Below are 27,928 nucleotides of genomic sequence, written 5' to 3' on the forward strand. Positions count from 1 at the left end.
AGGAACAAAGAACAGATGGTCAAAGAACTATGCATGTGAAGTTCCAGAAAAAAAATTCAAAGTAAAATTTGGTTTTAAAATATACGTTAGGATGGGAAAACATGACCTATCAAAGCTCCAACGGTTCAGACTACTGCAGACAAAGCATTTAGAATATAAGAAATGCTGTGAGAGTCCCCAGTGGCTCCAAACAGAAATCAAGATGCAACTCAGATGTTGATGGAAATGATTATGCAACCAAACATAGTTGAAAGTGTCTATAAAACATAGCTGCCAACATTAATCTGGAAGTAACTGAAGAAGAAAAGAGTTTACTCCAAGACAGCTCCTCAGCTTGGACACTTTTGAAATGGAAGGCAATCACTGTAATTATCTGTCCATCATCTAAATGCAACTGGTACTGAGAATCAGAAAAAACAAACAAACATGAACATTTTAGTGTGACAAAAGGACACAGTAGGCATGATTCACAAACGTTTTCTCATAATGTCAAAACTGTCTTTGCTATCTTCGGTGCAGTAATTAAAATCCTATTCATTTATTTATGTACATTTTACTGTTATTAGAAAATTAATAAAAAAACCTTATTTTCATATTGTGCATAATGAATTAAATTACAAAAATCTGTATTTTGATCATTTTAATTTCTTTTATTTTCCCACACTTCATTTGTGAATTAAAGCACTGAATTTATTAGATCAAAATAAACATCAAATCTACTACTAAGCAAATAATTACCTTAATCCTGCAGACATTCATGTTAAATCATACTTGAAAAATAAAACATGAACTCTTCAACAAAAAAATACAGGAAGTAATTACTCATTATTAAACTAAGAAGCACATTGCATTTGACAACGTTACATGATTTTTATGTCCAGGCCTACGCTGTTGTTCTTTTGTTTTGTATGTTATTCCACATAATTCTTTATAAATGCTGTGATTAGACAGCAAACCTGAAAATCCTAACTGCCTTTTATAGATCCTAAAAATATACAAAAAATACACACGAGCATATAAAAACTGAAAATCCTCTCTATTTTTTAATTAAAAATTGTAACTGAATTGTAATTAAACTTTCTTAATTATCTCTCTAGAAACATTCTGAAACCTTACTTTAGATTTTGCAGACTTGAGCCTGATGTTGTATTTAGTTTTCCTTTACAACTTCCAAAACCCCAGATCTCTCTAACACTTAAAGGAAAGAAACTAAGAGATATTACGACAGACCAAAAACAACTCAAATCCAACAAAAACTGAGCATATCAATAACACGGCAATAAAAAAGTGACTATGCTACTATTGTAACGTAAAGATGTATAAACCATTATTAAAAATTAAAAACAAGTCCAAACTTGTATTAAATGTAGAGTATTTCAGTTGGAAGAGACCTACAGAGATCATCTAGTCCAACTGCCTGACCAACTCAGGGCTGACCAAAAGTTGAAGTATGCTATTAAGGGCATTGTCCAAATCAGTCTTAAACACTGACAGGCTTGGGGCATCAACCATCTCTCTAGCGAGCCTGTTCCAGTGTTTGACCACCCTCTCAGTAAAGAAATGCTTCCTAATGTCCAGTCTAAACCTCCCCCGGTGCAGCTTTGAACTATTCCCATACATCCTGTCACTGGATCCCAGGGAGAAGAGCTCAGCACCTCCCTCTCCACATCCCCTCCTCAGGAAGCTGCAGAAAGCAATGAGGTCTCCCCTCAGCCTCCTTTTCTCCAAGCTAGACAAGCCCAAAGTCCTCAGCCACTCCTCACAGGATATGCCTTCCAGCTCTGCCACCAGCTTTGTCGCCCTCCTCTGGACGCATTCACGTACCTTAACATCCTTCTTCAACTATGGCGCCTAGACCTGCCCACAGTACTCCAGGTGAGGCCTCATCAATGCCGAATACAGCGGGATATCTTGACTGGCTGGTGATGCTGTGTTTGATGCATCCCAGGGTGAGGTTTGCCCTCAGGGCTGCCAGGGCTCACTGCTGGCTCACATCGAGCTGCTGTCAACCAGCAACCCCAGATCCCTTTCTGCAGGGCTGCTCTCCAGCCACGCCTCTCCCAATTTATAGCTGTGCCCAATGTTACTCCATCCCAGGTGCAGAATCCAGCATTTGGACTTGGTACATTTCACCCCGTTATCACTGCCCAATCTTTTTTTTTTTCCTCCCCATATGCTTCCATTGAAGATGTACAAAATGTTTCTGTTTCTTTCCCTCTCTACTACACTTCATCCATTAAAAATGTAATCATATGGTTCAGGACGTTCATTATCTGCAGTCATGCAACTGTTGTGCCTGAAAAAGGACATCATGCCACACATAGTGTGCACAAGATGCATAGGTCATATGTACAACTGAGTTACTTTCACAAGATTCCCATCAGTTCGCTTATTTTCACAACACTATCAGTAAAATGCTTGAAAGATAGATGCAAAACTCAAAATCCTGGCAACTCAAAACACTGATGTCAATCAATGTCACCTTCTGTCATACATACCTGCATGGCCTTAACACTTTTCACCAAATATATCAAAACTACGCGTTACCGTACACAAGCTTTTCTTAGGATTTTAAATCAACATCAGATACTCAAACATGTAACTTCACTGATAAAGAGAAAATGAATGAAACAAAAAAGCTACTGCCCTCAAGTAACTTCTCTAATACATCTGATTAAAGTTACTGATTCAGTTTCCCTAACAATGATGTAAATTTGTGTAATAAGATTTTTATAATCTAGTTATCCAAAACACTGAAGTAATCTTACTCATCAGAAGTAGGATGTTTTGAAAGACTTCACACAATATTGTCAGTCTGGAGTTCTGCGATGAAAATTTCATTAAATTCTGGCATCACGGTGAAACAGAGATCATTACTGTCCCTCATCTATAGCAGGCAGTTCTATGTAAACTGCCAAAATATTACAGTGAGGTAGTCTAACTTATCTTTAAACGCCAAACACTTTTGGCCACAGTTTTAGGTAATAAAAATACAACAATATACTCATTGTGGTATACAATATACTCATACAATATACTCATAACCAAATACAACTCATACTCATCACCTTAAACGGTGACACTCTACATTGAGGTCTGGTTTTCATTTGAATTATCTTTATTAGTCCACAGAAGACTGGTACAAACTATTTCAGGTTTGGTGAATGACAGGTGCTGTTTTTTGTACTTTTCTCTCAGGAAAAATATTGGAAGAATAAAAAAGCAGAATGCCTTCACAGTTGAATTTTGGGGGGAAAATTTCTCTGGAAATTAAAAGTAAAATTAAAAAAAACATCTTAAACATTTACCTGTTGTAAATTGCCCTTTTAACTTCTGGAACACGGGATCTTGAGCTGTTGCCTGTGCTCTCCTAGCTAGTGACTCTGAGGCTGCACTAGAAAACATCGTGGACACATTTGAGACATTCTCAAGACCTACTCCAAAAGTGCTGACTAACTTCTTGACAAAATTTAGTGTATGAGGAGTGATTTTGGCATCTGAAACGGCTCCACTTTTCTCAAAGGCAACTGAATAGCACTTCGCCAAGCCCTGCTGCAGTTGTCTAAGAACCTAAGAATTAAAAAAAAACCAAACACAAAACAAATCAACAAAAAAACTCACAAAATAGTCAAGAAGATGAGGCCTTGTGCTTTGAAACCAAGTATTTATTCCCACACAGCATTTTATATAGTGAAGTTAACCTCTCAGAAACATTTATTTAAAACTGCATTTTTAAATTGCATCAGAGGGTCAATCAGAATGACAGCGCTGATTCTTATTAGCAGTGCAACTGAACAAATCGAGCAGTGGAAACGCTGCCTCACAAAGTACACCCTGCTCTTTCAACAGTAGCTAAGTTTTAAAATTCGTATTTTGTGATATATTAGAAAGTGATGTGATATGAGGAATCCTTCTTCAAACCAGTACTGCACTAGGTAGACAGAATAGAACAGTCTCACACTCAAGAGGCAAATAATAAAAGTGGAGTGGCACGTCCATCTGCTCTCTGTTATAATTCAAACTTTGGACAATAATCACCACCTGTCACAGACCACCAGATCAAGAAGAAAACTGGTATCTGTGAAATTCAGTGTAAAAATATAAATTTTCAGTTAGCACAAGCAACAGCTTAAATCCTAGAGGCATTCACCAAATTAATAGTTTTGGGAAACCTCTGTATTGCTTCCAGAAATAACCAAGCTCCTTGAAACTCCAATCAGAACAATTAGTTCTACAAATACATCAGTTTACTAATCAAAACAAATAGTTACATTTTAATGTTTAAAAGCAATTCTGGATAAATATTTTGCAGTTAACTTTTCCTTAGATGATGCATACATACGAAGGTGTATTAAAGCCAAATACCTCTTCATGCCAATTCTCTCTGAACCAGACCATCTGATCCACAATGCCTTCCAGAGAAGACAAAAGTGTTGGATGCAATTCTCGCTGCATATGCATAATTCTGCTGCATCGCCACATTGGTGCAGTGGCTCTGATTGGCCCAGGATCTGAGGCAGAGTGGGACTGATTTCCAACTGAACTTGGCTGTTGTTGCCCAGAATCTGGAAAGTGGAAAATTTAAAAAAAAAAAAATTACCTTTCATAAACTTGACACATGCCTCCATGAAATAAAATAAGTTGTTCTAAGAATTTGGTTTAGATTTGCATTAAGTATTAATGATGTATTACCTACTGAATTTCAGAAAATTTGAGAAAAATTGTTTTTTAAAAAGAAAATTTATTTTCTTAGACAGAAAACTCTGCTCCAAATGCTGTTCAGTGGTACAGACTGCCTAAAGTTAGAGCAACATAAACACTCTTCAAAAATACACAGTGGGTGTAGCCTTAGCTTTCACACTACCTAACCATGCTCTTGAAGTAACTGACATTGCTTCATATAGGATCAAATTATTTAAATTATGGGGGGTGTTTGCTCCCTTGCCTTTTGGGGATATGACTCACATAACTGAAGAATAAACATGTTGGTGCCAACAACACACAAATTGCCACAGAATGCATCTTTTAGCACAACTGATCCCTTGCATTACAGTTACATCAGACAGTGATTAAGTACAGGGTTTGCTTTATCAGATGACACCACACATACACTTCACACAACCTATCAACAGAGCAGAAGATTGTGGCAGAAGCACTAGGAAAATATTTTATTGGTTATCACTATCTGTGCATGTGGCAATACCAAGAATTTGGCACAGAAACCTCGGTCATTGGATATGAATGTAGTGAAGTATCATGGTATGTGGGCATCGACTCTTCCCTCCTCCAAAGGAGTACCCAAAGAAAAGTAAAACATTATTTAATTAATGCCCTTCAAAATTTTATGCAGAAATTTACTGATTCCATTCCCAAGTGAAAAGCGTAATTAAATAAACAATGCACTTTGTAAAAAAAGAATACAGAACAGAAGGGAGGGTTCTTCTCTCCTGTGATTCCCAGGAGATTACATGGGACAAAAGAACAACTAAATTCTGCAGAATCATTTGACATAACAATTCTAAATAGGATTTGTTCTTAGAAAAAAAGGTGTTGTGCAAGCTGCTTAATGTTCTCCCCATCTTCCAAACTTTTCTTCAAAGCCAAAATTGATTTTATTTTGTGTAAACTTAGATGCTCATTTAACTTGAAAATTCACCATAGGAAGTTATTATGGAGACATTAAAGTACAGGTTATTCAAAGAAAGTAGTTTACCTCATTTGAGTTATATGAACTCATCTTTTGTTAAATTATTTTTAAAAGTTTGACTCATTTGAAAAGAAACTGAATATTGTGTGGTTCATGCTTTCAATCAAAATTAGTCTAGAACATCTTGGAAAACTACAATGCTCTTCTGTATTTGTAGTCCAACAGTTTTCTACCTCTCCATCAATTTTTAAAGATAAAAATCCTGCAAAGAACATATGATTCTCAGTAATTACAGTGACATGACAATGAAGGAGATTAAACTCTTCCTTGTGAATATTTTGTTCAAGAGAGCTCAAGCCATCTGTACATCTAACTTCAGAGAAATGAATGCAAGCAAAGTTTATCAAGAATTTTCTTCTTTAGCCTTGACAAGTTGGTATGTTTTCTAGAGAAACTATTCTCCCCAGTAAAATCTGGTGAAACTCAAAATAATAACTAAGTTACAAAGAGCCCAAACAATCTGATCATTATCAAGCTCACCGCTTTTGTAGCGCTCTCGTTGTTCTATCTTCAAGGTCAAATAGAGGGTCCTGATAGGGAAGTAGACAGCTTGGGGATAGACTCTTCCCACCTATTGGAGATACACATATACATATTTCTCAGTTAAGGAAAACTGGCTATAGATCAGATCAACACGTACAGATTCTCTTCATAAATGAGTACAAGTCGGTAATAATCAGTTCCTGATTTTAAATAACAGCTTACGGAAAAATAGGAAATTAAAGATTCTTTCAGTAATAGAAACCCAAAGAGGATGAAATGGTAACTCCCTGCACACACTGTTAAGGCATTACCTAATTAGGGCTTCCAGATCATATTGCCTAATAACCTGAAAACAGCATAAAGCCAGAGTACCAGCTGGGCCAGCTCAAAGATCTTACTCACGTACATAATGGAAGAAAAACAGACATAATGACAGTGGTTAGTCTTTAAATTAGGCCACAATTCCCAGTGAGCCCCGTGATACTTGATAAGAAGGCCCATTAGAGAGTAACTTTACTCCACTAATTGTGGCACTTAATATAAGGGGATACCAATTTCATCCAAAAATAAAAAGATTTTATGGCTTCCATTAAAAAAAAAAAAGCTAAAGAGATATTAACCTTCAGCATCCCCTTTAAAATCTGTAAATCTCAGTATCAATTAAAGGAAAGAAATGATGTGTCTAGCTACTACCCATGATAGAGCACATCTTAAGACACGCTTAGAGGCTTCTCCAGCCACAATTTTACTGAATCATGGATTCTTTCTCCATCCAAATGGGTATGGTAAGTGGCAGAAATTTTGCAATAACATTTAACTATTTGGTAATATGCTATTTATGGCACATTACTAACTTGACACATATATGCTTCATGTTGTAATTCAAGAGTAAATTATTTGAAGAGAATTGTAAGGTTTAGGTTCTATTACTTCTGCAAACTTAAGATTTTTAAATTAGTAACACAAAAAATTTTGTATTTTTTTATTTTATATTCCTTCTATAGACCCGCAATTTAAAGGCAAGATAAACAAAACTATCTGTGATATTTATGAATCTAAGTTCCAGCTACAGGAGGATCTCTAAGTAGTCGGTCACTTCTAAAAATTTTATACACATCTCAACAAATAAAAAAATGTCTACAACTCACTGAAATAAGTTTTTTCTGTCTGCTGTCAGAAGACAGCTGAGCACATTGGTGTTGCAAGACAAGACCAAACTCTACACACCAGAACTTTTGCCTCAGCTACTTTGCTTTCTTAAGATGTTTGGGTGTGTGGTCTCTTCAAAGTTTCATTTTAATTTTACAGAGCGAGAGGGAAGGAAACATATGTATACATATGCACACACACACACTTATCTAGATTTATGTACACAAGTACCAATGCATATGCAAACATAGATGGACATATTCCCTCTCTACAAAAATACACATTCTCAGAGCTTTGAAAGAGCAAACTCAAGGGATAGCATAAAACAAGCTGGATATCACAGAATCAAAGAATATCCTGAGCTGGAAGGGATCCACACAGATCATCAAGTCCATATCTCAAAAATCAACAGTGGAGGGAAGGAAAGAACAACATTGTGAGGAATTCAGCACAATGGTTGTCCTTTGCCTGTTTTCAGGAAACAGTGGAGCACTGCAGACAGAAGTGGCCTGGGGTACAGGCTACTGTGAGAGCTTCATATGTTCACCTATACATTAACAGGACTTCACAATTGTTTTACATTAACCTGAATGAACAAATATCAAAAAGCTTCCAGGTTGTACACATGCTAAAACAGAGCTGAAGTTAGACCATGAACAGTTAATATCTCTGAAAACATGATGTTTGAACCCTGTTCACACTAAGCAATAACACAGCAGTATCTAAAAAACACATTAACAGAATGTCACTTACTCTCCCTTAGTCTACAGACATGCTTAAACCAACTTTACAATGAGATAGAGGTACATCTTCTATTCTTAAGATTCTCCTACAGAGTAGACAGCAATAGGCAGTAAAATCTTAAACTCCCAAAGCAAGATTAATCAAAACTCATAAGAGGTACAAACCCAGGAAGTTAGTTTCTTGCTCTAACTCCCTAAATCTTATCATTATTTGTCACGTTAAACTTCAAGCAAAAACGCACAAAGCCCCAGTAAAGATTCCTGACAGCAACAGATAGAGCCTTGTTTTTTAAAAATCAAGTTTACTAAAAAACAAAGCACTAATGAAATAGTTAGTCCTTTAGTCACTAAAGCTAACAATCCTTTATCCCTATCCCTACATTACAAGCATTTAACTATATATTTCTAAATGTGTTCTATAATGTTGATAAAAATGTAATAAAGAGAATTTCAGAGGGAAAGATATAATGCCTCATGTACATATGGCAGACAATTTCACTGGATTTAATCTTGTTAAGTAACACTCACTTTGAAAATTAAAATATTATACTTATAGAGAGAAATTACTATTTCTTAACTCATCAACAGTTGCAAACAATAGCATTTTTAAAGCTTAGCACTTTCTTAATTTGCTTTGAAAAATATTTGTATCTCATCTTGAAAACAAGGATTAATGACTAATTCTTTATTATCAGTATCTTCTGTACCTGACTAATGAGGTTCAGAAGGAGTTTGCCCTCTGAGCCAACCAGGCATGTCAACAGCTGTGGAATCCAGGCCAACCACTGAATGGGTGGAACACCGATACAGTACTTGTCTACTGCATCTGCCAAGGTGTTCTTATCATCATCAAAACTCAGTAGCCAAAGAACCTGAAAGAGAATTTCAAGACAACATCTCAGCGCTTAAATTCAAGACACATCAAATCATTATGACATACAAAAAACCACAGATATTTTATTAAGATGGTAGTGGAGTCCTTGTAAGAGTTAAAGTTGCCTTACACACAAGAACTTACATTCATGGGCAATGTTATTTTTTCCCTTAGAAATAATATTTAAAGGATGTAAAAAATAAACGTAAGTGTACCATTTGCCATGAAACAAGACAGAAAAAAGCAAATGAACATGACTGCATTCCAGAAATTCTCTGGGTTTTTAGTTGGGGGAGGTGGATGGAAAGTGAGGCACGTTTATAGAATCTAAAATACGCTATTCAGAAAAATTAACTTTGATGAAAGAACTTGAGTATTTCTTTGGGTGTTTCCAATTATTTTAACTGCCCATCGCTAATGATGCTTTTTCTACAGTTTCATTTAAATGCAAATATATTAAGCACTGACTAAAAATCACTAACAGTTATGCAACCAGACAGGGAGAATAATAAACTTCAGAGTGCTATCAAGGCCACCTTTAATCTGGAGGAGAAAAAAAAGAAAAAAAAAGAAAAAAAAAAGTCTGTTTGTTTCATGTTCAAAATAGATTGTCTTCCACAGCTTGCTATCATTTTTTAAATTTTCTTCATGAGAGAGATTAAAGTAAATATCCCCAAACGAAGAAATACATACTACAAAGAGCTTTTTTAGGTAGAAATTTTGTTGAATTAGAGTAAAAATTTACAGAAAAGGCTCATTTGGAATAAAATGCAATACCTAAGCAAAAGTTAGTATGAATTATCCATAGTAACGATAAACAAACATCAAATTACGTTACTTTTTCGAGGACCAAAGGATGCCTCTCTGCAGATATCTCACTGCGTTATATAGTCTAAATGCTGGATGTAATTTTTCCCCCTTCTCCCATGAAAAGATTCCATACCTAAAGAAAACCTCAGACATCCCAATGAAATAGGAAAACCCAAGATAAGTTACATGCAGTGATCCAGCAGTAATGATATGCAGACTTCCGCTTAAATTAAAGCTTTCCATCAGCAACTGATGTTTCTCTAATTGAACAAATTTAGGTACTGAACATTATCCCAGCCTTTTCTGAAGGGGTGGAGCTACAACCCTTTTATAAACATCTAGATCTTACCTTTGCTAAGTATTTTCTTGATTTGCTCTCATTCTGATGACGACATGCATGCAGGTAGCAAGTAATAGCAGACACACCCAGGTGAAGCTGACGTTCTTTCACGAAGATATTCTCCAGGTAGTCACCCCACATTGCCCATGCTTTCACTAGCACGTCATGCATTTGCACAGCTGCAGAAAAAGCTTTGTTTGCTTCTTCAGACCTGCATTGTGGCAAGTAATACAAGTTTTATACCAACAAAAAGTTACTAAATGATGTAAGACTCAGATTTCTGATAGGGTACTCAATTACTTTCTTAATACTCAATGATATTTTTACATTAAATTCTCTAGTAACATCCCTTATGACTGCTTTGTCTTAGCTTTCCTTGAAGTTCAGCACCTATGAAACTAAATGCTTCATGATGGAAACAATTATGTAAGTGTTTAAGATCTCCAGATATTCCTTGAAAAAAACTAAAACCTCCTGGCGCACTGCAATCGGAACCCAAGCAATGATACTGGGAGAAAGAAGAACGAATGATAACCTAAGAAGAGCAGAAGCAAATGCATTAAAAAGTGCTTCTCTGCTGAGCAAAAAAGGGAGTGAGAAAAAGCAACATTGGGAAGATGTTATATTAGCTGTCTTTTGGAGGACTACATCTTACCTAACTGTTCTCCCACCAAAGTAATGAAAAAATTTACAATCAACATTACCTGGAAAAAGTTGGTTCCTCATTCCCACAGCTTTAAAAGTTTATTTTTCAACAGAAATAGTAAAGGAATATGAAGGTTAATCATATAGTTCTTGGTAACCAAAAGATTATTTGTTTGATACTTCTGAAGTCTTCTCTAGGTTTCCTCAAGTGTTCCTAGTCCAAGATTCGGCATGATTCATCCCAATATATATACAGCCCTTGCATCTATGTAACTTGTCAGGCATAAAGTATGCGAAAACTCACATACACGTTACTGAAATGAAGAAACTTTTAAAGCATTCCAAGATTCCTTATTAATAGAAAGTGCTTCACTTCTTTCTTACAGAATAAACATTGAAATAAACCACACAAACGTAGCATAATGCTTGACTAATTTTTTTAAAATCAACTGTATTTTTTATATAAAAATATTAACTTGGAGGACTGTAGTGATAAGTTAAAATGACTAGCTATTGAAGCAAAACTATAAAAAGGAAACTACTTTGTCTGTCAAAGTATGTATTAGTTTCTATGTTACATTAATGTTACTTGCTTTCAGAGGCTTTCCGCACCCTAGATGGAGGTTTTGAAGTGAACTACCACAGTAGCAGCCTGATAAATGATATTGTATAACTACTTCCCCTTTGCGAAAAGGGGACTTTTCAGTCAGTTTTCTTTTCTCCTTCTCTACAATCCATCATTCTTGACACATGAGATACCTTTTTAAACATGGTTTCTATCACCTTGCTCAGCAAATGGGCAGCACAGGGAGATGAAAGAGCAGAGGCGACCTTTAACTTCCAGTTCAGTTGACACACAGGTAATCAGTAGTCACATGTTCTCAGGTTCAACACTGCCATTGCTTCTAACTGTAACCTTCCTAAACCCCTGACTGGAACTGTGGTGCTAAGTAATGCCTGTATGTTTTCTGGTAAGATTAAGAAACTGTAAGCACATCAGAACCATGTTTTAAACAGAAATCTTTATCCACTCTATCCTGAAAGAATGAACAGAGACAGTTTAGCTGCCTTTTACTTTTATCTGCATGAATTTTTAAAAATTAAAATAGATGGGGGGAGGTACATCTGCTTCTCTTTACACCTCAATTGAAACTAAGCTTGCTTATGTTCGTAAAAAAAGCCCGCTGCACTTTCAATCAAAGTAATTGCATTCTGCCTATTTAAAATTCTCTCTTGTATCCACAGAAGAAGATATTCATCATTTCCTGACTTAAATTGCTATGTGAGGTTGCAGTGTACGGCTTAAAACCTGATGGATTTCATTCCTTAAGTGTCCACAATGTAGTGGCAAAAGAATTATTCCACCCATATGTAACATGTAGCAATATTGCCATTGAAAACCACACATATTAAAACCTGTTGAAATCTGAAGGGTTTTTTTGGCATCATCAAACAAAATTTGACTGCTGAGATATTTGTTTACTGAATTAAAGAGAGATCTTCCTCAAAATAGTAATATGCCCATCAGCATAAAGCAAAAATATTACAAAAGTAGTTGTGTGAAAGCAAGGCTTACACCTAGGTGTTCAAATGCTGCAATGCAAGATGTCTCCAACACACACTACATTAGTCTTTTCAATTCAGCTATCTGAAATGAGCATTGCATTTCCATATTGCATCACACACCAGATTTGTCTAAGCACTCTGAACTATGCCACCACACATTTTCCTATGCCTTGATAGCTGCAGCTATTAATGGGACATACAAAATGACAATGAAACAGAAATGAGAGAAACAAAGAGGGAGGCTAATCTTGTTTAAGTAGCTGTAAGCTTGTGGACTGAACTTTTTTTTCCTTGGTTTTATATGTGATATTTACATTAAGAACATAATTAAACCAACCTCCTTTTGTCAACTACACTAAGATGTCAGTTAGACATCGGTTTGTCTAAGTAAGTACTCACAGAACCGAGGGGGAAAAAAAAAAGGTATCTTAAGCTTTAAAGCTTTGGACAAACCTAGTCTCCCTGCCTCTTGTCATCTCACTCCTTGAAATATAAAACTTTTTAAAAAAGAACTGGTGCAATGTTTGCTTTAACTAGTTCTTTCCTACAACACTTATAAATATGAGCAACGACTACATCTTCAAACTGCAAAGGAACTAACAGTGTACACTGTTACTTTCTCATACAGTTGTGACAGATTTTAGGCTGGTGTAAACATATGGAACAATTCTCCTGCTCAAATACTGTGTTGAAATACTTCAGATGTGTGCTACTGCCTCTTCCAGCAAATGTACTTACTTGTTAATCTGTGCCAAGAACATTCCCTTCAATGCATAGAACTCAGCAGTCATCTCCTTGGTGAAGTATTTCAGATTGGTTGATTCAATAACTTCAAGACCCTGTTAAATAAGCCTTAGTGAGAAAAGCCTTGTAAAATGGAAGGTTTTACTAAGATGAAAGTGCCGTAAAACAACAGCCAAAATATTCTCCTGAAATTTAAATAGCATGAGTTTCTAGTGTTTAATTTTGATTTTAGAAAATCTGGATGGACAACAATCTTAATTTTCCACTGCCCTATGCAAAACTTAGATACCATAGACAACATTCATGAGCTGATGGGTTATCTTTTCCACCTTGTTTTTTTATGTTATATTATTATTTATAGTACATTATTATTATAAGGTCCCAGTCTGCTGACCTTATAATCATATGTCAGTGGGTTTTGCCCACAATCACGTTTTCCTTTCCTTTTAACACATATGATTTCACTTCAGTTTGCTAGCATCCATCACATGAGTCAGATACCCAAAACTGACTTAGAGCTTCAGTTACTCTTGCAATAGTGTCATTTCCTCCTATTGCAAATAATATAGCTTTCAAAGTCTCTTCCATTTACCTATCTTGTAAGATTTCAAAAAACGTATTTCCATATTACTTTTTATTTGGCTAATTTTTAATATATTCACAGTATTCAGCTCAAAGAGGACGATGGTGGCTTTTGACTAACAGCATTACTTAAAACATCACTCTATGTATGGTATAACATGGCCAACAAAATTCAGACCCTGTTCAGTACACAGGCAGTTTATTTAAATCAAGGTATCTGATGGCCCTTGTAATCCTCCAAGCTCCAACAACAACTTCAGAGATAAAGCTACTGTACCTGCATACATTCATTTTTGCCCATGACGCCCGCCAGCTGAAGATAACATTTAACTTGCTGGCGAATCTTCTGAAAGCAGTCCACAATGGGCACAGTTGGAATTGTATGAATACGACTCAGTATATCCAGAGCTACGTTGACCAGACCTTGTTTTCGAGCTATCTTTCCATATTGAATAATTGCCGATGCAGAAGCATGAACTCCCAACATAGCATTATTGGAACTAGGATCATGTTGAGAACTATTTTCATACGCAGTTACAATGGCTAGAAATAAAACATAAAATGTTGGTCATTATAAATGAAATTATATATACAGCAATATCTTACACATTAATACATATGAAATGATGACTTAAGATAATGAAACATTTAAATGGAAATTGAATAAAAACAAACACTTGTCAAAAGCAACAACACTCTTGTATACTTAAAAAAAAAATTTAAAAAAAAAGAAAAAGAGAACTTATTTCAAACAATGTGTTGTCTGGAAAATTACATGATGAATGCATGCTGGACCAGGCCGTTTTACCCTGGTAATGATGTTGTCTCCACATGAAAATGCTGCTCCAGTGGGATAAATCATCTGACACAATAGGTAATCTGTTCCTCCAAGTCTTTACAACAGTCTTCATATCATGTAAGCTGTTGTTCCTCCCCAGATTAGTTGGTTGTAATCCTGCATTTATTTGGGCTGCTTCTTGAAGTTCAATTATTTGCTGTGCTGCCTAAAAAACATTAAACAATATAAATTATCATAAAGGATAGTACAATAAGCTGGCCAATTTCACTGTTAGAAAAAGATCTCTATGAATGATGCCACCTTTAAATGACCAAGTAAAGATGAAACTACTTACGCTGTTTTAGGGACTTGTCTATTAGTAGCATAAATGACCTTTAACAAATCTAATCATTAACAAAATCACACAAAAAAATAAAAATAAATCTGAGATTTATTCAACACTTTAGTCATTGACTGAAATGTTTAATTCATCCACTGAGTCATCAGCACAGAATTCATACCAATGGGTCACTAGTCTTAATAAACAAATGAATTATTTTTAAAAATAAAGGTGCCATAAAGTACTTCCTTACATGCTTGCAAAAGGTCCCTGCATTACTTCAGGATCCTCTTCTCCAGGAATGGCGTACAAGTATCAAGCAGTTTATTTCATGCATGCCTCATTCTGACAAAACCTAAATGCTCTAACATTATTTGGTTGCAAACAGTCATTACTGACCTATACTTAATGTGTTCTTCCTATAATACTATGAGTTTGCTTGCTAGGTTTAACTTTGGTCAATTATGACATGTCTTTCCTTGATAGTATAAAGGTAGAAATTCCCTCATCCTTTCTTTTATTTTGAACTGCAAATGCTTTCACAAGTTACCCCTCAAATGCTAGTGTCTTGCTTTTAGGAAGCATTTTTTGTTTGTTTGTTTTCTTAAAGAAAAAAAAGAATGCACACAAAAAAATTCCCAAACAAACAAACATAGTCAAACACAAAAACACAAACACCAAAGGAAAGATACTTTACTGGAACCTACACTCTCTCTTTAGTCCCACCCTTTTCTCCACACATATCTAAATAAAACCACAAGTTAGAATTAAATTCTAGCACACAGATTTGGACTTACTACATCAAGCCTAATCATAGAAAAGCACAAGTAAATATATATAGTGTGCTAAATACAAGGACGAAGTAAAAATACTGACCTTAAACAAAACTTTTAACAGAACTTCCAATAATTAAAACCCAAAATTTTTAACAGAACTTACTAGTATAATTTCCTGGGCACGCTCTGACTTCTTAACAGAAACTTGAATGTACAGAAACACTATCTATGTGCTCCTGAAGGTGTTACTTTAAGATATTCTGCAAAGACCTTAGCTTTGAGAAGTCACTTAAGTTAAAGATGGATTTTCACTGACATCTACTATTCTCAAATTAATGACAGGAACAAACAGAAGATGGCAGGAGTCTCAAATGTACTAAAGGTAGCAGACATTTTCTTAAAATTTCAACAACCTGAAGGCCCAGAAACTTTAATGGAATTTAATTACCTGTAGTACAATAAAACCAATGTAGTATTCTCTAAGCTACCTCTTGGCAGATAACAGCTGTATTCCTTATTAATCAACCAAATAAGATAACTATTTGGGAAAAAAAGAAAAAAAAAAAAGGCAGTCCAAATTTACAAAGTGAAATCTCTTGAAACAAAATAAATTAAACAAAGTAATATTTTCCTACAGTCATCTCAGTATCAGCTCTCACAATAGGTTAACCTTCATCCTACACCCATTCATCACATAAATTTAATTTTCTCACAGGTATTTAATCACATACTATCTGATATTAAAAAAAAGTAATTACTGCAGTGCAAATTCATGGCTGCATTTGTACCTCCATCAGTCATTGACTAATTTATCATTTCTTCATGAGGGATATATACATATTAGATTATTTTAAAAGCTTGTTTTAATTGGTATCTGAAACCATTTAAATACTTTATTTAGCAATACTAATCCTTTCATGCCACAGATACTGTCAGTCTTAGGGGAGGAAAAACTTGAAATATCAGTGAAAACTTAACACGAGGGAATTAATTTCATCAAGAAGCCTTCTAGTAGTATTGTATCAGTTCAAACAAATGAAACATTGTACCTATTTACTTGCCAACTTCCTCTCAATACGGAGAAAACTTCCATATTCATTCACTTTATCTGATGAATTAGCCCATATTATAAAAATTCAAAGGTATGGGCTGCTGTAAATTCTACCTACAAGTACAGTCATTTTAGTAGAGGCACCTTAGATCATGCAGATTTAGTTACCTATGAATCACACCAGGCATGGCACACAAGGCGAAACTACTGATCTTAAACAGAATTACAGAAGCCACTATAACAAACAGAACTCAGAAAGCAAGGTCCTCTGCATTTCTACAGGTAACATTCATTCACAGTTCTCTGACCAATGGTCCATCAAGAAATGCATCCCTGTTATGAAATTTCAGATTGTGTTGCACTGAGATATTCCAGAATTTCTCCCCTGGAGATGAACGGTTCCCTCAACAGTACCAAGAGCTAATCTTCATCAGGTGCATGTTCACCAGGACACCTAAACAGGGACACAGTCAATCTAAATCACAAATGAATGGCATGTATCATCCAGATCACAATGCATGACAAACTGAACACAATCCTGTCCCAACCCCACTTCCACGCTCTGGCTGCAGCTGTACAATACAAATCAGAGGATATAAGGTTCATTTTCAAGAAGCCTCTGGAAGCATCCCAAGGACAAATCTCATTTTTTAAAGATAAGTTTAGGTACCTAATGCCATTCGATTATACTTGGCAGTAACATCTACTCTCAAAAATTCTTCTCTTCCAGTTGCAAAATGAATTATTTACATAATTAAATCCAAGAGAAAACAAAAGGGTAACTGTCAACATTTCATACATTTCAAAAGCAAACAGGAGTCCATTTTTGTTATGGTGAAATACACGTAAGAATTGCAAAGGACAAAAGCCATGCATTTTTCACCATGTAATACGTGTTATTTCATCTCACATAATAATTAAACTGCATACTCTGTATTATCAAAGTTGTGCCAGTTGCTTCACAAAAATATTTCTGGAGGTCTGGGGAAAAAAAAAAACAAAAACAAAAACAAAACAAACAGGTCTCAAGTTCTTAAAAACCTCTTCCTGACAGGACACGAAAAAAGTACTTTTCCCTAATTTTTTAAGTGGGCCATTTGCGAGTAACATATACGCCAAAGAGAAAGACTAAAAGCATAGGATTTAAACACATTTTGTCTTGAAATCAAATTGTCAATGGTGCATGAACAAAATAAAAGATTTCTCACAAGCAAAAATAAAGATGTACCTGGTGTACAGCATCTTAAAACCAGTCCACATGTAAATAAATACTGGAAAACAGTGCATTTTTTGCCTTGAAATATTTAATGATTTGAGGGCTAAAATACGGCATACTTAAATAAGCACTAAGAATCTGTTTAGCAAGGGTGAAAGAAAAGTAACCTTTTACTTTCCTTATTCCAAGCATACTCCTTTAGAGAAACAAAATAGCATAGCATGCCCCCTTTTGAGAGCAAAATGAGTTTTTATGATTCAGAAGCAGCCAATGAGCTCTACCTTCTTCCAAAACGGACAATAGAGTTAAGAAAAAAGTATGTAAGTAGAAAAATAGCACCAAAAAATGTTAGCTTTGTCCATCCTCCATGTATGCACTGGGTTATCCAACTGGAAAGTTACTCAGCCTTTGTAAGTCAAGGATTCACACAGGCATGCAAGAGTATTTGAACATCAGTGCTGTTAAAAGTCACGTGCAATTACTGCAGTAATTTTGCAGGACAGTATGAAATTCAAGTTACAAACTTCTTCCTCTGTTTTAAGTGATCTTGACAAAGAATTAAGCTACCTTAGATAATATTCAACTTTTCACAGGGATTTTTTAATTTGTTTTAGGGGGAGGTGTTGGGGGCTTTATTTGTTTGTTTTTAAAGTTTTTGTAGCCCCAAATTCATTAGCTGTCCTTCACTTCATTCCAGACAGGACAGCTCACTGGTCCACTGCCAGAATTCTGCCCCTACTTCAGGAGCAAGCTTGTCTCAAAACTTTACACTTGCTTTGTCCATTTTTGTCAAGAAAGCGTATAGGTCTCTTTCAGATCACAAACTACTAAGGCCACAGGGCTCCATCCCCGTCTAATTCAAGTAGTCCATTCCTTCTCTGTGCAGCAAAAGGCCCCTAACAGAGGTTGCCACCAACTCAAATCTTCCAGCTGATCTACTCACACAAGTGCTCCACAACAGACTGGAACTAAAATGAACCAATTAATTGGAAGCAGTAAGCTCTTCAATCAGCACAGATACATTTGGATGATGTTGACCCACATGCAGACAAGGAGCATTACTGAAATACGGCCTTCCACTCAGACCAAGAAATTTTCTTTCCTGTAGCTGGCATCAGATTAGACGTGGGGAGCAGAGATCACTCTTCCCAACCTACAACATCTCTCAGGCTGTGAAGCAATGTGATTCAACATGGGAATACTTTTTACAACATTACTAAAAGATTTTAATGCAATGGTGAACAGAACCTGCCAAATAATAAAGCTGAAGATCAATGTATGAAGATTTGAGGTACACACATTAGTTTATCTAATAAAATCCACTCTCCTTTTCAGCAGAACTTGTATACAATTAACTCCCTGTTCAATGAGAAATATCATACACTTAAAGACTGGATTTCTTCCTACTTCTTTTCCCTGATGTAAATCAGAACATTCAGCAATATAATGTAGAAATGACAAAGAAAAGGTAAGGCTCACATTGGTCAGAACATACACTATTTTTCCTAAAGGTAGTAGTGCTCACCTGAAAAGCCCTTCACTAACAACAGACTTTTACAGTTTTTGATTCTTTGACTTTAATGCTTAAGCCAAGGTGATGTTCAGAACTTGCTCAGCCTGTTCAGAATGCTGCTCCTCAAAAAACCACCAGCATTTCTAAGTACACTTTTCCCTTACAAGGCATTAAACAGTTAGCTCAGATTTGGGCCGGGGGGGGGAATTTAATCCCCAAAAATATAGGAGTACATTATAGTTGACAAAATTCCTTACCACATTTAACACCTTTAACTGAAAAGAACACTTAAGAGGTTATTTCAACACTTCTGCAAATAACATAATGCAATAATATAGCCACCTAAAATGGACTTCATTTCAAAACCCACTGAATGTTCAAGATCTCCAAGTACTGCACTGAATTATGCATTAGCCCACAGAAAAAATTGAGCCATGTGATCAGTTTTTAGATAGCTACCTCTGTATGCTAGAAACAGAATGGATTTGGGTAAACTATAAAAACTTCAAAAGGAATCCAAATAGAAATGCACATTCTGCAACTTTTAACAAAAAGGTACCGTTACCAAAAACCAATCAGTACTGTACAGTAAAATATTTTATGCTCACAGTTACTCAAATTCCTGAAACCTGCTACTGGAAAATAACTGGCAATAAAAAACTTTTCATTCTTACCTGGAGAAGGGGAGTATGAACATGTGAGACTACATGAGGAAGCCTTCGCCATTCTCGAATGGCTAAACTACTCGCCATCTCTACCAGACGCTCAATGAAGTTAAGCTGTTGTTCTTCTGGATGGCAGATTGCCAAGTATCCTCTGTACATATTCACTTTCCATGCCATCTCCTTTGGACAACTCAACTCCACCTGGCAATGAAACAAAGAAAGTCTAGTAAAGATTATTCATACTCAAATGCAGACTTTTAAAAAATATTTTTTGAAAGTCTTCTTAAGCAAACACTCAGTTTTCTTTTTTATGCTTAATTTCTAAAAATATCAGACCAAAATATCAACATTTCTGTCATATCAACTCTCTTTAAGAGAGTTTCAGCTCTCTTAAAGTTATTGGCAGGGGCGGGCTAGCAAATAAATTGCAAATTCAGCGCAAGAGCAGAAGGGCCTGCATACAACCTGCTGTTAGAATATTTTTACACTGACAACTGTAGTGTAGCTCAGAGAGAGCTGAGCAAGCTGAAAGCAGCCTTGCAACAGGATCATGAAGCTCACTGCAAACCAATTCATCCCGATACAAAGAAAAAAGATGCTTCTCAGCAGATAATGCATACTACCTCTGAAATGCTTCAGGGGTTCCAGAACAAGTAATGTCAACTTCTCACTTAAAAGGATCTCGTCCTTATATGTCAGCACATTATGCCAGCATTATACTTCCTAATTGCCTGCTCTAGGACATTACTAAGTTTATGAGAATACACAGTTAATAATTTTTTAAGTCATCTACAACTAACCTTCCCATTTATGTCAATGTAATTTCTGAGTACAGGTACAAAGTCAGGTCACAGTGCTAAAATATTTTTAAAATAATTTTAAACCATTTTCTTAAAATCCAGGAATAGTAGAAATATCGCAACTAGAACTGCAAAGTCCTTGAATTGTCTAGCAACCAACTTCTGTGATTATTTTACAGTAAACTTGCACTTAACCAATGCTCACTAGCTGACACTGCAGGCCTTAAATCTAGAACTTCTTCACTTCTCTCTCTTCCGCTTTACATCAAACTCTTTATGGATTGATATGCAACACAGAAATCCCTCTGCATTATCTTCTTGTTGATATACTGTATCTTAAGTGTTACAATTGTTATTTCTGTTATCCTCAACTGACTTTTATGCCTGAGCCAGCAAAGAGAAACTGCCAGGTAGCAACCTTACAGTTACACAGTGAAAATAATCTCTTCCTTTATTACATTATCTACTGGATCATTAAACACAATGGCAATGTGAGCAAATGGAAATGAGTCTTGGGTGCTATTAAAGGCCACTTGCTATTATAATAGCTCAACTTTAATAGGTAGATTATTAAAAATGTTTCACAAAGATTTACCAAAAACTGATACATATTTGCCATTTTCTGACCTCTCTTGTGAATTAACCATGGAACCTGATAAAAAACTGCCACAGTAAATATCAGTAAAATTGGAGCAGCGAGTATAGCAGCACAGAATCAATTATTCATTCATATCCTAATATTTATGTAAACGTGTCCTGACACTTTTACAAGAACCTGAGTAGAGCCACAAAAGCTCCATCTATGGCTTCACCAGCATTTTCTCCTTAGTCATTTAGTAAATGTCTCATTACTGAAAATATCTCATTTAATATAACTGTAGCTAACACATAGCAGCAGTTACTCATGTTGTCACTTCTACTCAGCTTGCAAATCTCCAAAACCAAAACCTGTCAGACATGATCTATTTCATTCTGTTCGAACTCAAGGTTTATAATATACTGTACAATACAGTTCTTATTTTAGGCTTTAAAGGTTTCTCAAATAATATTATTTCTGTAATTAGCCACTGAAGTTGTACACTTAAATAGGACACAAAATATCATTTGTTATAAGAACAAAAGAAGATAGTTAAAATGTAAATATAACCTATAAGATAATTTTTGTGGCGTATACACCTTGCTACTTACAGATTTGGCTTCACATGGGCTGATAAATGATAAAATCCATCTTTAGAGACACCTATTTAATGTGAAGAATCAGTACTAGAAATACCGAAAAATTCCACTTCAAATGTTGCAATGGTTGGACACCTTTAATATAGGTTCCATCAAAAGACAACACTACCTTTAATTAATTAAACAACTTTTATTGTTTTCACAGTTTAGCCTTTAAAGCAAAACATACTGATTGTATTCACCTATTTTCCCTTCTGACAAAAGAAAGTGTCACAGAAGAATAAACATACTACATTTTAAAAATGTAATATTCAGTCTGATTTTGAAGAAAGTAAGAGAGACATACAACTCAGCATATTTATCATACGAGACTAAGTTGCCACAATGAAGCATGCTGTTAGGATATTTTGTATACAGGAACTTAATCCTGCAAGATACCGGAATTAAAGGACACTCAGCATTTTGCATAATGATGTTTCATCTTCTGCAAATATTATGAAACTAGACAGTCAACTGCCAATTTGACCTGTAATACTTTTGAACTAATACCTACCAGTTAAAACTTAAACAGTATTCATGCAACAATAAATCTCAATTAAGTGAGGGACTACCTAAATACGGCCACTTTTTTGCATGTGGAAGAATTCCTCAAAATTTGCTCTCAGATAAAAATATCTACCTACGTATTTTCTGTTGCACCTTTCCAGAATATGGAGGATCGTTTTCAGTATGTTTCCCTAGCCATTTAAACTTTACTCTCACACATAAAAAAAATGTTTATGAACACTTGGAAAGAAAAAAGATCTTCCAGGTTTAAATCTTTCGAAGTGCTATTTTTCTGTATGTACTGTGCCTCACACCTTCAAACTGTTCTGTAACAGCCAAAACTTTACAGAGCATTCATTCATCAAGCACATGGATAGCACAGAATACAGTCTCATGAGTGAAACCCAGGAAAGGACAAAGGGAAGGTTAAATGTTTTACAACTGCATGTTGTTCACCAAAATGAATTACAAGTAGAACACAATAACGACCTCCATAATGAATCAGGAAGGTCAACAGAAGGAAAGTACAAACAAGACATATTATCCGTTACCAAATTAACATGGTAACTACCTCACTTGCTATGCACAAGTTCCTTAGTTTCTAACAAAAGAAGCTAAGTACTGTGCCAGTTTCTGAAACAACATATAACACAGGCAGGGTACACCTGTGCTACTTCAGATGAAGACTATGCCCAGAAAGGCTGTGGCATCTCAGTTCTGAAGAGATACTAAAACTCTACTAGACAAATCAACCTCATCTACTTGGGCCCTGCTCTGAATGTAGCATCGGACCAGACGACCTCCAGAAGTGCCTTCCAACTCAAACTATTTTATTGTTCTGTAAACTTTAAACTGTAAAAGTATAACCACCAATGCATTAAGCTTCTGAGGAAACCTTGGAACATCAGAAAATGCCAAATTCAAGTTTTCAGATTCCACAGAACATCAAATAAGGAACTTACAGGAAACAACTACTAGCAGCGCTATCTCAAAGCCTCAGTACTCTCTGTCATGAACATATATCTAGAAGTCTGTACAATCATTATGATATTTACTTCTAGCACAAAGCTTACCACAAATCATCACAATTTGAGAGGAGATAAAAAATACTCTTTAGCTTTATTTCTTTTTTTTTCCAGTAAAAGTGACTGTTCTGTAACAGTGACTTAAACAGTGTCACTTCACAAAAGCCTACTCTTTCTTATAACTGGTCTCAGTATTTTTACTTGTGTGCTTTCTAGTATAAAGATTATACAGAGAAAAAATTGTTTGGGGAATACCTTTGAAAGTCAATGGTCTAAAAGCTAAGCATGCCCTTGTGCTTTTGCATTATGATTTTATTTACTTTATAAACCTACTTTTGCAGAATCAAAGTATTTTTTCCCCCAGAAGTAACCTATCCCTTACTGTAATCCCAGTGATCTTGTTCAAATCCAATGCCAGCGATCTTGTTCAAATCCAATACCCATCTCTCTCCCTGTCGATCAATTCAAACCCTGTCTCTCCTGCACAGTCTCACTGATGCACCCTGCAACATTTAATTCAATGCCTCCCTCCTCTCTGATAATTTTACCAAGTCCTTTACATTTTCTCAAAGGAAATCACTTTCTTCAACTTCTTGTTTCAAGTCTATTTACCCAGTTATCCCTGCCACTCCTAGTCAAATTTGTCCTCCTCCAGCTTCCTTCATCCTCATCTCATATTCTTCTCAATGCTGCCCAATCTCAGGCTCATTGCCTGAAGTTCATTACCTGGTCTTCTTGTCCCTCATCTCTTGCTAGATCTCCACTTTCCAGTCTTGACCACACTGGCTCCAACCTCTGGTGTTCGCAAGATATTTTAAAATTATATGTAATAGATACATTGCAAATCAAACGAGCCTTATTTTAAATGGAACTAAAGTAGACTCAAAGTGAGGATAAAGTTAGAAATCTAGCAGCTAATTTGCAGCAATAAAGTACTTGAGTACTTAAAAAGAAAGCAAAATATGACAGATACAGGAGGCAATCCCCAGACAGATAGTACAGAAAAACATTGCTACTGAAAGAACAACAAACCTTCTATTATGCTTCAGCTAAGCATGGCTATAAAATCCAAAAAACAAGAAAACCAGCACGTGCCAAGTAGGTAATCCCCATACATTTTCCGCCACATATAAACAACTTCGAATTTGTCACTGTCTTCATTAAAACAATAACTACTGGTATAATCTGCAGCGTACACCAGCCTCACCACTGAAACTGAGATTTTATGTGTTGCTTTTTCAGGGATTTTTTAACAAGGAGCCTGAAACACAGCCTCACAATACTTCTCAGATACACTAAGGTATTTAATGTAAACTAAATTTAGCTGACAAGTCCCTGACCCTCACATTTTCATACATGTCTTGATCCCCCGTCATGTGCAGTGGAGATGAACAGAACAAACTGCATTTAGCAGTTTTAAGTCTGGACAATAGAAGTTGAGAATGCTTTAGCTCTGTCTTTCAGGTGCTAAAACAAACAAAAACAACAGAGGCGATGACCTTTTGCCTTTTTATACCTGGAAGCACAGTTACATTTCCCACAGAGAAAGAGATGATAATAGATAAATTTTCATGTTTTATTCCCTTTCGCAAAAGGAACATTTGTTCATGTAAAGGTATAAAAACAAAAAAATGTCCCTCCTCAACATTGTATTGTTTTAAGTAAGACCATATACTTGCAAGGGTCCCATTTTAAGTTTCTCCACATATCCCTGCTAGCACACACTTCCGCGGTAAGCATTTTTGATTTTTAATTACCATGCACCATGTCTTTCATCTGTCCTGGCTAAATTTCTTACAGAGTACAGCTTTATAAACAGATAGAAAAGAGAACCAAGTTCATTAAAATACCCAGCTGTGTGCTGGGACACCAAAGAAAACTTCCAAAGAGCAGTTCACACTGTCTGTGAAATGAACTGTGATGCTACTTGTTAGAAATCTAATCAGTAAAATGAAGAAAGAAACTAAACATCAGCATAAAAAGCCCTCACTCACCTGCACCAGAGCCTCCTTCATAGCAGTCCAGTTGGAGACCCTCCATGCACATTCCAGTACTAGGTAAGGATTTATATGACCTTTTGACTGGCCATATTCTGTCAAAGGTTCCCACTGGTTCAACTCTTTCGAGCAACTAAGAACATCAAAACCATTGTCAATTTGGTTACCAAAAAATAAAATTTCAATAAAAGTGACTATAAATCTTGTATATTGGAATATTATCTGCACATCTGTTTGTCTATGAACAGCTTTGCAAGCACTGAGAAAGTTTTATCCAGGAGGGAAGGTTGGGGTTTTTTTAAATTTATTACCAGTTATAATACAGAAATCTATGATCAGGGAAGAGCTGCATTTTGTGTCTCCCAGAACAACCATTTTAAATAGGAAAAACAAATTTTAGCTCCAGTCTGTTTCCACCAATAGCAAATTACATTTTTACAACACTTCAGGCATATCACTTCTGAGGGTCTGTTAAGGGAGTAAAGAATAGCATTTTTATTCCCTTAAGTTTCCCTGGTATCTAAGCTAAGTTCTGAGCTAAGTTTATTCTTGTAATAAATGCTTTAAACCAACAGGGTATTTTACTTCTATTGAAGGGTAAAAATACTTGTCTACATCAGCTTTAAAGTCTTACCGAATCCAATGGTCTTCCCAGAGCTGATACTCAGGAAAGATCGAAGGGGAAGCATTGTTCCGTTCGTGCTCTTTTTTCGCCTTTTCCATTGCTTTTTCGTAAGTTTCTTGTGCCTAAATAAAATTCACACCATTTTATTTTTCCATCTGCTATATACATGTTAAGTCAACATTCTTTTCTTTTCTTAAAAAAAAAAAAGTGATAAGAAAACTTTTATAAATTCTAAGTTTAAAAAAAAAAAAAAAAAAGGTGAAGTGTGTTAACCCCTTCCTGAATATAGTCATTATTTGGCAGCTTTACACATGTAATGAAAAACTGGTGGATGTCCTCAAAAATCTCACCTTACTCACGTATTACAGAGGCTTAAACTACTACTTTAGCCAGTACAGAAGTTGTGGCACTTTCTGTTTTAGAAGATTGAAGCTGTTTATTAATACTCAGAATATTTTCTTGCTGACCAAAATATTCATCCTGACAGTAGAACCACTCAAATCATTTCTAATATCAAGAGCGTACCTGTTCAAAAAAGCCATGTTGCTCATAGGCAATAGCAGTTGCTGTCTCTGGGAATTTACAGCGTTTCTGCCATAGTCCAGCCCACATATCCTCTTCTTGTAACAAAGAGTAGAGCTCAGCAAGGGAATCCAGTATTTCCTAGAATGTTAAGCACACATATTTCTCCACAGTCAAGTTGCCCTTATAAAGCATAGTAGATAACAAAACCATATGTTCTACACTGAGGCAAATTGAGAAAGACACAGAAATATAGAAGTGTTTATATAAACTCTCTTTAAAACTCCAGAAGGCAAGCAATTAGTAACAACCAAGTACTGAGAAGAATAACTCTGCATTACACAAAATAAACATATGGCTTGTACATTGATTCTTGCTTGTCTTCCCTAATATATCACATCAAATCATAGAAAACAAAATTGTTTAACAAGCCAATAACTTGGTCTTTAATGTAAAAAGAATCTAATATTTAGCTTCCTGAGCTGATCACAAACATGCAAAGGTAGATCATAACTACCTGACAGACCACTAAACACAACAGCACCTGTTTACAGGGAACTCAGTTTTGTTTAGCTAATAATACTATAAGGTCATATACCAACAGACTCAGTTAGGGAAAGCATACTCCCTTTGAGGGAGACAGAGACAATACAGACTTTTACTCCAGATTTTAAATTAGGAGCAGAAACAATTTCATCTAGTTCTACAGTGTTGCAGAGAAGTAGTGTCAAAAGCAGATGGAAAAGAGGGAGAAAGAGAAAAATATGAAAATACCAATGACAGACAGATGAAAGAAAAGCACGAGAAGCAGGTAAGACACAAAGCAGTCAATGTTGCAAGTGTCTGTATTCACAAACACCCAGGGACAGGAATTTCTTCACTGAATTAAATTAAAAAAAACAACAACACAAAAAAAAAATAAAAAATCGACATTACTTTAACAAGCTTCTAAATACAAAGATTTAGAAGTGATTGTCCCCCTGTACTCGGCACTGGGGAAGCCACACCTTGAATACTGTGTTCAGTTTTAGGCCTCTCACTGTGAGAAAGACCTTGAGGTGCTGGAGTGTGACCAAATGGCAACAAAGGTGGTGAGGGGTCTGGAGCACAAGTCTGATGGGGAGCAGCTGAGGGAGCTGGGGGTGTTTAGCCTGGAGAAAAGGAGGCTGAGGGGAGACCATATCACTCTCTACAACTACCTGAGAAGAGGGTGTAGCTAAGTGGTGGTTGGTCTCTGCTCTCAATTAACAAGCAA

General features: G+C 35.8%; 1 protein-coding gene across 1 annotated transcript in view; it reads right to left on the reverse strand.

Moving 5' to 3' along the window:
* The window catches only part of TRRAP (transformation/transcription domain-associated protein), a 98,302-nt gene that overhangs the window by 14,268 nt on the left and 56,106 nt on the right, over positions 1-27,928 (reverse strand). Inside the window, 12 exon segments of the mRNA XM_009701591.1 lie at positions 3,309-3,570; positions 4,366-4,511; positions 6,188-6,278; positions 8,790-8,954; positions 10,116-10,317; positions 13,056-13,156; positions 13,921-14,186; positions 14,452-14,647; positions 19,992-20,183; positions 25,524-25,659; positions 26,161-26,273; positions 26,677-26,814. Coding sequence (XP_009699893.1) covers positions 3,309-3,570; positions 4,366-4,511; positions 6,188-6,278; positions 8,790-8,954; positions 10,116-10,317; positions 13,056-13,156; positions 13,921-14,186; positions 14,452-14,647; positions 19,992-20,183; positions 25,524-25,659; positions 26,161-26,273; positions 26,677-26,814 — 2,008 coding nt within the window.

The sequence above is a fragment of the Cariama cristata genome, unplaced genomic scaffold, assembly GCF_000690535.1.
Source record: "Cariama cristata isolate BGI_N322 unplaced genomic scaffold, ASM69053v1 scaffold8116, whole genome shotgun sequence".
Classification (NCBI taxonomy): Eukaryota; Metazoa; Chordata; class Aves; order Cariamiformes; family Cariamidae; genus Cariama; species Cariama cristata.